We start from the raw sequence: 13515 nt of genomic DNA on the forward strand, positions 1-13515 counted from the left end.
AAGAAAAAATATATATATGAAACTGAATCACTTTGCTGTACACCTGAAAGTAATACAACATTGTAAATCAACTATACTTCAATAAAAAATCATTTTTAAAGAGCCCTTAGCACACAGTAAGTGCTCCAATAAATGTTAACTAAGATGGTTATTATCATGGGAAACCAGGAAAAAAAATCATGAGGGAAAAAATCATCATTAGAATATCACTGTAACAATGGTTGCAAGAAAGATCCACTGATACATGGTAAAAATAAATGGGCAAAAGTTGGAGGAGAACGAGGGTATTTGCATGGTCTCAAAGTACTTCCCCCAATATAGAGAAAAACAGTAACTTTATGGTGGAGAAACCTGGCAAACACGACCTTAACCAAGTGATCAAGGTTACATCACCAAGTAATAAGACATTGGTATCACGCACCCCCTGACATGATACACTGAGGCCACATGACTTCTGGGGGATTCTTGCCGAAAATATGTAACCTCAAACTCATCAGGAGAAAACACCAGTCAAATCCAAATGGAGGGACAGTGTACAGAACAACTGACTGGTGCTCTTTCAAAATGTCAAGCTCATGACTGACAGTAAAAGACTGAAGAATTGGCACAGATTGGAGGAGACTAAAGAGACATGACAGGTAAAGGCCATGTGGGAGCCTGGACCAGAAAAAGGATGTTAGTGGAAAAACTGGTGAAATCCAAATGAAGTCTGTAGTTTAGATAATATTACGGTACCAATATTAACTTCTTGGTATTGACGATTACACTGTGGTTTTATAATATGTTACCATTAGCGGAAGCTGCATGAAGCATATAACCAAACTTTGCAATCTTTTTGCAGCTTTTCTTTAAGACTAATATTATTTCAAAATAAATAAAAAGCAAGTTCCAGCAATTCCACTCATAGGTATATATATACCACAAAGAATTGAAAGCAAGACTCAAACACATACTTGTACACCCATGTTTGCAGCAGCAATTTTCGTAATAGACAAGGAATGGAAACAATCCAAGTGTCGATGAACAGAGGAACGGATAAACAAAATGTGGGCTATTCATACAATGAAATATTATTCAGCCTTAAAAAGGAAACATTCTGACACATGTGACAACATGAACGGACCTTGAAAACACGCTTAGTGAAATTATCTGGTCACGAACACTATACGATGACACTTACATTAGGCACCTAGAATAGGTAAATTTCTATAGACAGGAAGTAGAGTAGTGGTTACTCTTCTATTCAGGGCTGGAGCAGGGGAGAACGGAGAGTTACTGTTAACGTACAGAGCTTCTGTTTGGAACAATAAATCTATGAGAGTGGACAGTGGTGATGATTGCACAACATCGCGAATGTACTGTACACTCAAAAAAGGGTGAAATCATCGTTTCTCACTGTGCGTAATGTATCACAAAAAAACATCGAAAATTACAAATAATTATCCAATTTAGGCAGATGCAGAACTTCAGAGATTTCCTACTTTCAAACGTAACACAGGAATGATTTATTAGCCCGCATTTCCTACCCAGAGCTCCGAAGTTTCAGAGTCAGTCGCACACTAAAGCACAGATGCCTACATTGAGGCATTCTCACTGCTGGGGAGCATCCTTTCAAACCTTTGCAAAGAGTAAGTTCCTGGGTACCAGACTGAAGGTTCCTGATCTGTGTTCTGGTACCTGCCCCACAGCACAGGAAGTCCAAACACTGTGCGCATTAAGTGTTGCTGAGGAATGACCCCCCCGCCCCCCAAAATGAAGAACTCAAATTTACAATACCAGCAGAAGGAAAAGGCAAGCGTGCACGCACACACACGCACACACCTCGTTAACCTTTGTCAGAGGTTATCTGGGCCATACGTTCATCTTTTTCAGGATAATCTGTGGTCTTGCTGATCTTCTTCCATCTCCTTTGGCCCTTTTACCAGTGATGGGGTGGGTCAACGAAAAGAACTCTCAGAATGATCAACTCTATTAACTGGTAAGTTCTCTGACTGAAAGGTAAAGAATAATCACGGAAAATGTGTTTTATATACTATTTGGGGAAGGGGGGAATGGGGTCAGGAGAACTGACCCAGAAAGGTTTAAAAGTAGCAGAGGTGGGCTTCCCTGGTGGCGCAGTGGTTGAGAGTCCACCTGCCGATGCAGAGGACGCGGGTTCGAGCCCTGGTCCGGGAAGATCCCACATGCCACGGAGCGGCTGGGCCCGTGAATACGCTTTAGAAACATGTCCCGGGAGGGCTGCCCAGCAGTGTCCTCCCCAGTAGACAGGCCCAAATGACAAGGGCACTGGGACAAATCGACACTTAGAGGCTTCCTCCTTGAAAGCAGCCTGGAGAGCCACTTACGAACTGTGCAGAAATAAATAAGAAATAATAAGAAATCAATCTTATGGGTTCTTGCATATACGTGTTTCTAACCAGATACAGAAACACCCAGCCTGGTCACTCACATGCTCTAAATGACTTTGGTTTATGGTCCCAAATAGAATCCAACTGCCTTCAATGGTGATTCATCACCCACTGTGGATTTTCAAGAGGACCTCCAAAGGCAATCCAAATAAGGCTTCTGCAAATGGTTCGAGCGATGGCAGGATTGCTTCTCAGGATGGCACCCTGCTGACAGTCGGCTAAAATACCAGGCATACTATTCAGTCACCCCGATCCGTCTTTCTTCTCAAGGATGATGATTCTTCAAGGAAGGAGCCCACGGCCCACTTTTTATTCCCCAAAGCTCCTCACAGAGAGTAGGTTCTTTAAAAATACCTGGTAACCCCTTGATTTTCTTTTTATTCCATAAACTCTAATCATCCACGAAATCAGAGTTCAGCTAATTGGAAGACCGGCGATATCTGTTCAAATTAGGATGGAGATGGGGTAGGGCGAAAAGACCCTGTATTTTGTAGAATGGAAACAGATCGAAATCCTGGCTCTGCCACTACTTAGTGAGGGGATGTAATCAAGTCATCCATCTCTCTGAGCCCCTGCACACCCTCCCCCTTCCACCCAACTACGTGAAATGAAGTTGACAATACCTACCGTCCAAGGCTCTGAGGTTCAAATGGGCTCCTAGCACTCAATAGATAGCTACCATTCCTATGAGTGAAAGTAGAATGAGTTTAATAGATGCTTACCTCTCTCAGAGTTGGCTTGCCAATGAAAAAGTCTGTGTTTTTGCTGCTTTTGGGTGGGCTGAACTTGGGATTCAGAAAAGCACACCCATTTGCGATGGCCTCCAAGGGAGCCGGGCCTTCATAAGGGAACCCGAGTCCAACAAACAGCTGTAAGACAGAGAAGCACACCACATGTAAACACATCAATCAGACTGGCGTCCCGGGCTCATGGGGGTCTCTTCTGGGCTCCATTCCTGTGCTGATGCCTCTGAGACTCTGGAAACTTCCCAGGCCCTGGTTGGGGGTGGATAAATGAGAAACCAGCTTACCCTAGGACCTGAAAAACATGACCAGGGACCTTTAAGGGCCCAGGAAGCTGCTCAGGTCATTATGAATTTCCCTCCTTTGTAAAAAAGTAAAGCAGTAAGTGTCAGGGTGGGCAGCTGAGGGGGTAGTGGGGGTGGAGGTACTCACCGAATAAAAACAGCAACAAAACCCAAGACCCAACAATAATCTTTCTGTACCTTACCAGGAGACATGACTGCAAAAACACTTGCTTAACTAAACAGAAGGTTTCTTCATTGAACCAAAGGAACAACAGGCCCTTTCAGTGATGCTGGGCAGAGGGACAGGAAGGTCGCTCGGCGGTTGGATAACAGTTCACATGGAGCTCATTAAAGTGATGGTAGGTCAGCAAACATGGGTTTTCATAATGGGGTTTTCGCTGGGGGACACCAGCATCTTGGGTTTTATTTTCCCCTCCATGTGGGGAGAGGGTGTAGAGCTGTAACTGGGCAAGGCTTTCCCACCTCAGCAAGTAAACCACGAGTTGTCCCCACGGCAGACAAGAGATGGCAGCAAAAACACATCTCAGAGTCCTCGCAGGGACCACGGCTGAGAGCCGCTGTGACCAAGGGGACTCCCTGCAGTTCAGTGGCACTGACTCCTGGGTCCAGAAATGAAACATCATCTCATAGAAAGGCATCCTTGCGTACCCTCCCCTCAGGGTATTTCACACCACTGGACGGCTGTGGGTCCTGATGGGCTTGGTCCAAGTCTAGGCTTGGTGACGTGTGAGGTCTCCCTCCCCACGTGAAGGAGCCTATGCTGAAATCTCTCCAGTCTCCCAGGCACATCAAGTGGCAAAGGATAACTGGGTCCCAGGGTGCCCTTTCCTTCTGCCATCACGTTGGGGAACATCCACACGGCCATGCCCCAAGGGTGAAGGATGCTGCTGAATTGGATACGGCTAGATGCTTGAGTCTCCTCTCCCGGGCCCTCTCCCCAGTAATCCTGTCTCTGCAGCTGCTTTAATTGAATGATGATTTGGAATACTTCTGCCTAGACAGCCCTGAGTCTAACCCCGGCAGCACTGGAAGATGTAACCCATATGTGCTGGGCACTCAATTCCAGGGCTGAACACGCAGCGTGGCCCATGTTAGACATACTGGAGAGTCATGAAGCCCCCGCAGGGAATTTTCTGGGGCAAGAAACTAAAATCTCAGGTTTTCTGGAGAGATGCCCTATCCTATAACTGTACATTCTTCTGCACAGAACAGGGTACTTAACCTTTTTATTGTTTGGGAAGAATAACCTTTCATATCCTGTAAACCTTGAGATGACCCTCAGGGGCGTCCACAGAGGAGGGAACTGTGGAAGAAAAGCTTTGAGAAGCCAGCTGAGCTCTCACTGCTGGCTGGGTCATTTCTCCTGGAGCAGAAGAACTGGAGACACAGGGGTGAGGGAAAATGTGGTAGCAGAAGAGCTTGGAAGCCGTCTTCCATGAGGGCATGAAGAAATAGTCCCAAGACATCCCAGCTTTGTTAAAATACAAAGAACCCAGGGTTACTATCCTTGAGGCTTTTGATCTCTGTGATCTGCCACCCCCAGCAGAATTGGGGGAGGAGGTGTCGGCTCTCCAGGGAAAAGAGGACCTCTGTCAGGCCGTGGCTGGGTTCAGGAAAGCACAGGACTTCCAGATCCTGGAAGAGGCAGACAGGGGTCTCCGTGGGTTTAACCAGGGGCCCACAGTGTTTTCTGACCTCTGATAACCAGGGCCTGTCATGAAGTGTTGATACCTTCATCAACACTAAATTACAAAGAATAACTTTGGAGGAAATGTAGGAAGCACAATGGTTGTCTATTTAAATAGAAAACCCTGGGAAAAAAATTTAATTAGCTCCTTCAGGCCCACCAATCTGAACCCATTAATTAAAAGGATTTGAGGCTGTTGCTTAATGGACTTGAATGTGACCCAGGTTTAATTATATGTGAATTAACGACTTGCACCACCTCTTCTGCCCTGCTGGCATCCGAATATCTCAGTACATATAAACACTTCGGGCTAACTCTCCAAAGCCTCACCATTTCAAAATGAAGCTAAAGCAAATGCCACACAATTTCTTGGCAATGAGTCTTCTCGTCACACTCATTAGGATCGCAGGAAATGCATTACTTGGAAACACCAAAATAACAGTTCTTTCTCACTGCTGTCAATAAGCCACCTTCCTTCTTGCTTCCTGTGTACTCACCACCTGTGACATTATAATGGAGCAGATGTATTAAGGTCGAATAGCACACTTGAGAGGTTTGAATGACAGCAGGACAGGCAGAGAGTTCATCACCACCAAAGGGTATTCCATGAACTTTTGAGTGCTCACGGCCTTGCCACACACTGGTACCTTAACCACACTAAATTGCTTTTCCCCTAATTCCCCACTCCCCCCATCATTCTGCTCGCTTACAGATTTCCTTAGCACGGGGGCAAGAGAGACACTGCAAGAATTCATTCAAGTGCAGAGGCTTAACTCCTCAGGAGGACACAGCATATTTTATCGGTACTTCATCTGGCTTGCAGAAGCCTAGAATGTAATGAGGATCTTCCAGACGACGGGACATCTCCATGGCTGCAGCTCTGACTCCCTCAACGAGCATTTCTAAATAGAGCTTTAAAGTACATGCTCTAAAATTTAACTTTTGAACTAACACTAAGGAAGAGAGAACAGATGAAGCTCCAGGATTGGGGAAGTCCCTACATGTCGACAAAGAGTTCATTAGTTAAACCACTCAGATTTTCACTCTGTGTGAAAGGAGAAGCGAAATTGTTTTAAACCCCTAAGCGGAGTAGTTCACAAAGAATCCTTTAGAGGTGGATAAAGGTAGTTCTGAGATCAGGACAATGTGGTGATTAAGAGCACAAGCTCTGGAGTCGGGCTGACCAGGTTTCCAACCCTGGTTTGGAAACCTGGTCATTTCCTAGCTCTGTAACTGTGGGAAATTATTATACGCTTCTCTCTATGGAGTATCTGAGGTCCACTGATAATGCATTCTCTCTAGCTATGGGCCTTAGTCAAGGTAACACAAGCTCTCTAAACCTGTCTTTTCATGTGTAAAGTGGTGAAAGTAATCGTGCTTTATTTCATGGGACTGCTCTGAGGATTCAAGGAGATATTTCATGGAAAGGATGTATTCCAAGGTTTGGCACTTAGTAAATGTTCGCTAAACGCTAGTCCAAGTTCAAACCCAGGTTCAACTTTACGTGCAGCACATACACGACCTTTTGTTGTCTAGCTGGAGTTTGCTGTGCAGGAGTTGTGGTTGTGGGGTTTTACAAGAGGTTCAGCACCTGCTTACGTGTATTTATGAGTTCTCTGTGTTTCAAAAAGTACCTGGATTAAAAAACAGGGAGAGGCATCCATCAGAAGACAGAGAGGACATAGTTTACAGTGACTGCCTCAAGCAAAGGCCAGTCCCATGAGCCACATGCTATGGCTAAGCCTTACTTGTTTATTCTTCACGTAATGATTGGGAATCATTACATTTTTGATAACAGGTATCCCTTTTATATCTTTAAAAAGAATCCTACAAGGCTGCGTATGGAGAAAACCTATTTTCCTGATAGGTGATGCTTTTGTGTAGCCGGCAGGGTCCCCTCTCTGGACATCTGTCTTCCCTTTCGTACCCAACGCTGATGGAAGAGAAAACAGTGGCCAAAATCTCTCCCATATATGTTTGGCTACACCCACTCCTGGGCTCTGTAAGCCCCTAACCTACCCTACCTGAAGACTGTCTCCTAAAGGTCTAGAAGGGCAAAGGAGACAAAGACAATGATACTTGCCAAGCACGTTTAAGCACCCCAGGTTAGTCAGTATCGGCCACTAAATCGAAGGTCATTTCCTGGAGACCAGCTCACTGGGTAGACTCCCAGGCTATGTCCACTATGTAAGTGGCCTTCCAGAAACAAAACAAAAAACCCAACAACAACATCAAGATCACAAGTCCCTGCCCTTCGGTCACTTGGAAGCCCCAGCACAAAATCCAATGCATTGCAATTTGCATTGCGAAAGCATATTACCCTGGAGATGGAGAGGAAGAGAACATTCAGATACATGTACAGCTGCAGATGCCGACCATCTTCAGCTGTGCCAGCATGCAATGTCTGCTACGGAGAGGCAGCTCAGGTGCACCTCCCCGCAGGAGCTGTCCCGGACCACCACTCTCACCCCAGTAGCTCACCAGGCCTACCCCTCAGCTCTTGACGGTGTGGAGGCATCACAGGCCTGGCTCACCACTGCAGTTAAGATGTGCTCTAACGGTACCGAGGTCAGAGGACTTTAGGGATGAAGAGAGAATTCATGGAAAGGGCTTAACACAGGGAAGGGTTAGAGAGACGGTCGTTACTGTTGCAGTAAAACCCCACGGTCGTGCCCCATGGTAATATGAATGGGTTGTGTGTATCTGGGTGTCAGGAGGTGCCTTTGTTCTTGACACCTCATTCGGAGAGGTTAATAAATCCTATGTCCATACGTTCTACATTCTATATACATATGTGGGAGGGGAGGGGGGAGGATGGAGTGTGTGTGCATGTGTAAGTGTATGCTAATTAGTTTCCATCTAGTTGGAATGGGAATGGCTTTTGGGACCTGTCACCAGGATGAAACCTGCTTGACCGCCTGAGGTTGAATACCGGAGGACCTGAAGTAGACACGGAAGGCGGGTCGCTCCAGCAGTAAGCTCGCTCTTGGGCTCTCTCTCATAGGGCCTGAGGATGTGGGCAACACCACGGAGAGGCAAGCACGGGATATCAGAAGGACAGTGTCCCTTGTTGGGGAGATCTTGGAGATCTAGGCACATGATTCAGGAGAAAAGCAAGAAATCACTCCTAGGGGCATGGCCCCAAGATCCCAGATGGCCAGTGGATTTCTTCTGGACTCCTTCCTTCATTCTTCATCCGGTTATCTGAAGGCCTCTGCAAGCCAGGCCCTGAGAAGGTACCTGTCAACAGAATAAGCAGAGCCCCTGGGTTCTCATGGAGCTGCACGAGGGTCTGGTCCATTGGTGGTGGCTGCCTTGGTCCCTGGGTTTTTGACAGAGCTTGTGCAACCACATCCAAGCTGTGGGAAGAGCCACGGTTGATAGGGGAGGTCAGACCCGAGGATGGAATGGAACAGGGACAGTGGTACATACTGCCTATCTTCCAACCCTGCCCGGGCTTCTAGGCGAGTCCCACAGCTAAGCTGCTGAGCTGACGTGGGAGGGAAACAGGGCCGCCATGCCCCATCCAAGGGCCGGAGGGGGAAATGGCCAGAATTGTGGGCAGAAAAGGTGTGTGGCAACAGCAGGGGCAGCAGCTGCTTCTTCCTCTGCTTTCCCACAGCCAGATTTGTTCTCGGCTCTCACTGTCAGAAAGGGAGGTACCCGTTTGGGCTCACTCCAAATGCTCCTCCAAGCCAGCGTGGGATGTGGATGCCCCAATCTGTAAGGAAATTCCCCTGGTGAGACTGGGGGAGGTGGGCACAGGGAGGGGAAAATTAGGAAGGAGAAGAAAGAAATCACATTAAGAAAGATGGGGACTGAAGCCAAAGATAAAAACACGCCACCCCAGTTCAGTCCTTATTTGCTGGCTTAAATTGCTCTCCTGGAGTTTGCTGGCCCGAATGACTCATCTCTGGTCTTTTGATAAATAATGAATTCATCCACATTTATATGCCTATTAGAAGAGTCTTCTACATTCAACAACTTCCCAGCTCCTGAGCCCCGACTTGAGAGTTACACGGAATCCCTCCCATCTCCATTAGGCTCTGTGGGCCCTTCATGAGGGCCCCTCCTCGCACGCAGGGACACAATTCTGCTGAGGAGACAGTTTTCTGGGCTTGGTGCAGAGATTCAAAGATGGCTCATAAAGAAAAACAGTAAGTCAAAAGCTGGCTATGCATCAATCATTTCAATATGTCTCTAGACCTTGAGGGGCACCCGACTTGCTTCCCTCTCCCATAACGAGTCTGAGGAACGTGCAAATCCCATTCATTCCACACACATGTGCTTGTCTGCATCTCCAGTTCTGCACTTCCAATGTGGATTGGAATAAATCACTTTTAAATTGCTCAGAGACACCGAGGAAGGAGTTAGAGGCAGAAAGGGTTATAAATGCAAAGCCTGACTAGTCTTGAGTGTCATTATTCCGAAGCCCAAGATTCATTCATTTCAGTGCTGCCGCTGTGTTCTGGGTAGAAGGGGAGCCTCAGCAATACACGGCCTCATTTTCATCATATTTGCCGACCGTTTTAGCCATAATTCCACTCGGAGTCCTTTCATATATTCTAGTCCTCTGAACAGGAAATACAAAATGGGATCAGCGACATCCTCTCAAAGTACCAGTTTTTCAAGGATAAACAGATGACCCTTACACTCAAAAAAAAAAAAATTCCAGCTGTAATCCTTGGGTAATCTCAGACAATCTCTGACCTCATGGCCTGGGACTTCCAGGCCTCTTCTCTGTTGCTCTCCACACATCAGGGACCTTAGCTTCGGCCTATCTCTCATTCTCTGATAGAGTAAGTGGATGGTCTGTAAGTAAGTGTTCTTTTAAGATTTGTAAGGCTGAGTAAGACATTCACACAGCTGGGTTAATAGAAGCGGGTGGGACAGTGATGACAGAGAAGCAGCGTTGCCAACTGTCATTTTAAAGGAGCTTGAGCTTTTCCCACAGTCTGATGTCGGGAAAAGTAAAATGAAGCAAAAGTAGAATTACGGGTAAAGAGCCTGGACTTTCGGGCTTCCCGGGTGGCGCAGTGGTTGAGAGTCCGCCTGCCGATGCAGGGGACACGGGTTCGTGCCCTGGTCTGGGAGGATCCCACATGCCGCGGAGCGGCTGGGCCCGTGAGCCATGGCCGCTGAGCCTGCGCGTCCAGAGCCTGTGCTCCGCAACGGGAGAGGCCACGACAGTGACAGGCCCGCATGCCGCAAAAAAAAAAAAAAAAAAGATATACACGTTTAATTTTTTTAAAAAAGAGCTTATTAATAAACATGAGGAATACATCAACGTGCCAGCCAACCCTTCAAGGCCCAACACTGATGTAACCTCACCGGGTGAGTCCATGTCAGAATTATAGAAAGGACAGAGACCACTGGGTGGACGCCTCCAGGATGTGAAAACACCACGCTCACCATGCTACTGAAATGACCGTCCATCAGTTGCTCCTACCCACCTACCCACACCACGTGGCCTGAATTCTACATCTGTGACATTCAGACCCTCAGTCCCTTATCAAGTTTTATCTTCCACTATTTCCCGACACACAGACTCGCTGGATTGGTCTCTTGACTCTCCTGGGTGTGTCATCTCCACCTCTACCACCTGACTCACTGCCATCTGTGCCAAATGCCAGGTGTATCCACACCCGCATCCTTCATCTCTCACAGCTCTCACGATGCCTTCCTTGCTCCCTGAGCCCCCAAGGACTCTTCCCTTGTCTGAACTTCTCCAGTGTCCAGTACAAATGTTTTGAAACAAGCAGGTGTGATGAAAAGCTAGTTGGGGGATGGGTTCCTTGAACAGGGGGGATTGGAGAGGTGCAGGAGTTAAAAGTGGCCCCAGGCTTGCTGGGAAAGCTGCTGCTCTCTGAGAACGTCTGATACCCTACTTTTCCTGCTTGCCGCCATGTCCCCAGCCCCTTACCCTGATGCTTCTTGGCACAAAGCAGGTCCTCAGTAAATAAGTTTTAAATGGTAGCAACCTCCTTTCACAATTTGCTAACTTTTAAGCTACAGCTAGTCTAGAAAACCACTGCCCAGCAATGACCTGAAGATCAATGGTACCACTGAAAAGAAAGCACCGAAGATTCTGATCCCATTTGCAATGGCAAGAGAAACAAACCTCCGCACAACAATACCGATGTATTTTTACAAAACTACGAAAAACTTACCTTGGTTTCTCTGAGAAGAAATTGCAAGTCCCGTCCACTGAGGATCCCGTGGTTTTTCACGTAACTGGGAATGTTCTTTGTGCTGGAGCCGTAAACAGTCGCGTGCACTTCCATGTATGTGTGAATGATGTCCAAGTAGAGCTTCTTATTCTAAAGAGGGGACACAAGGAGAAGGTATTTCTCTTTTTGTTCTCATAAAAACCTGCCTCACAGCTGGAGGCCACAGAGACAGGAGCTCTTAACATGGAGATTGCATGAATTTGGCAACCCAATTCCTAAAACTTCTTTCAAAAGTAATCTGACTGGATTTTGAGGGTAAAAACAGTCACGTGGATACTGTACAATTCTGCAAGAAGAAACATATCCTATAGCGACATACTACTGAATACTAACGATGGCTCAAGACCAATTGTTTTGAAGTATTGTCCTAGCCTTGTAAATTACCGGGGACCCAACACTTTGCTTTTGGCTTGTCCTCCTTATGGGGAAGTAAGTTTGGGGAAGGAAAGCTCAGAGAAGGCAGTCAGCTGGATTGGAATATTTATCTGGAGACGCTAAACTGTCCCCGAGGAATGCAAACATCCCCAGCTCTTGCCAGTATTTCTAGTGATGATTAACTCATGTTGTCAGAACTGGATCCCACCTAATTCGGATCATGGGGGGATGAGAGTTTCCCACAATATACGCTGATTGACTCAGCAGATGCAGAGATGATGAGAATATCCAGGTAGACAAAAGTGGAAAAAACATTAAATGGAAACTTTGATGAGCCCTGAAACATTCAAGAGTAGTTTTACTTTTCTTAGAAGCAAAACAAAACCTCTCCTCTGTGTTGGTAGGAACTGAATTTCGAGGCACATTTTCTAAATCAAAACCACCTGCAAGTAGGAAGCAAGCTCCTTTTCCCTTCCTCTTCATGTTTCCGTGTGACTAAGTCACACAAGCTGGATTTGTGGGTTGTCTTTTGGGGTTTTTTTCCCTGGACATTTGAAAGATTCAAGTGCTGTAATGTTTTCCAGTTGTATAAAAGTGGGACAGGGTTCTTCCCATTTGAAGCCTGTTTTCACACACTCCAGGAAAGTGTAATAATTGCCGGTTTTGTGACTTAAGACCGCAAGGGACACGGGGGTGTGGCATCAGCAGCCACAGAGCACACGATGGGCTCTGAAGAGAGGAGGGGCAGCAACACCCCTGGGGTGCGGGGCCCTCGCTCTGACCTGGTAGGGCAGCTCCAGTTATCCTGAGCCCGGTTCAGGGTCTACCGTCTGCCTACATCTCGCAGGTGAGAACACCACAAAGCACTCAACTTTGGGGGATACATGTTTCAAACCCCGTAACCCAAGTCTTCACGACTGGAAAAACAGTACAGTCCACATTCTCCATTTCATGCACTGAAAGATTTTGTTTTGTTTGGAATCAATCAAGTCCACCCCTGCACCCTACTGTGTGAATAAAATGAACCTTCCGAATTAAAGTCTAATTTCATGCCACGTTCGGCGTGGCTGGAAGATGCTAAATTCATTACCTCAGAGATGTATACCGTTCCATTCATGCAGAGGTGACTAGGAACAGTTTATAAACCACGACTCCCATTCAGCTTGAGCCAAACTGAGGATCATCTTCCTGCTGTGAGTTACCTGGAGGGGGTCTATGACAGTTTTTGTGCTAGAGGGACCTGATTACTCCTGAGCCCACAAACCCCCTTTCTCAGGGGCTCTACCTCCACCCCAGCCCCTGGTAGGTAGGCAAGGGTTTCTGTAACCCTGCCCACCCCCTGCCACTCCTGACCGGCCCAGGGTGTGTCTGACCTGAGGGGGACCCATCCCCAGGCTGGCTGGCAGCCTGGGACAGTGTGGCCGGGCTCAGGACAATGAGCTGTGCTGGTCAGACCCTCTCTCAGGAGCTCAGAGTCCTGCTCACAAAGAGATGACTGACAGACGGCTGGGGTTGTGGAGCAAAAAGGTCATGCGGTGTTGGAGTCTGGGCAGTTACGGACCAGATGCAAGTTCTGGGGAAGTCAGATGACAGTCTTGGGGGTGAGGGTGAGAAGAGAACCAGGTAAGAGCTGAAAGGAGGAGAGGGAGACAAAGATGCATAATGGGTAATAAGAGGGACCTGGAGTAACTGCGACCTAGACATTCCCCCTGTGAGTGTGACAGAAAGAGAGCAGGGGTGGGGAGGGAGGAGGGGAAAAGGAGGGGG

At 47.1% G+C, this 13515-nt stretch overlaps 1 protein-coding gene across 6 annotated transcripts in view; it reads right to left on the reverse strand.

The window, feature by feature from the left end:
• The window catches only part of MGAT5 (alpha-1,6-mannosylglycoprotein 6-beta-N-acetylglucosaminyltransferase), a 360006-nt gene that overhangs the window by 34033 nt on the left and 312458 nt on the right, over positions 1 to 13515 (reverse strand). For all 6 annotated transcript variants that reach the window (XM_024764088.1, XM_024764090.1, XM_024764087.1 and 3 more), the window contains 2 exons: positions 11314 to 11463; positions 3131 to 3277 (listed from right to left, as the gene is read on the reverse strand). In XM_024764088.1, coding sequence (XP_024619856.1) covers positions 3131 to 3277; positions 11314 to 11463 — 297 coding nt within the window. The remainder of the gene's footprint in view (positions 1 to 3130; positions 3278 to 11313; positions 11464 to 13515) is intronic.

Source organism: Neophocaena asiaeorientalis, unplaced genomic scaffold (genome assembly GCF_003031525.2).
Source record: "Neophocaena asiaeorientalis asiaeorientalis breed wild unplaced genomic scaffold, Neophocaena_asiaeorientalis_V1.1 scaffold102, whole genome shotgun sequence".
Lineage (NCBI taxonomy): Eukaryota > Metazoa > Chordata > Mammalia > Artiodactyla > Phocoenidae > Neophocaena > Neophocaena asiaeorientalis.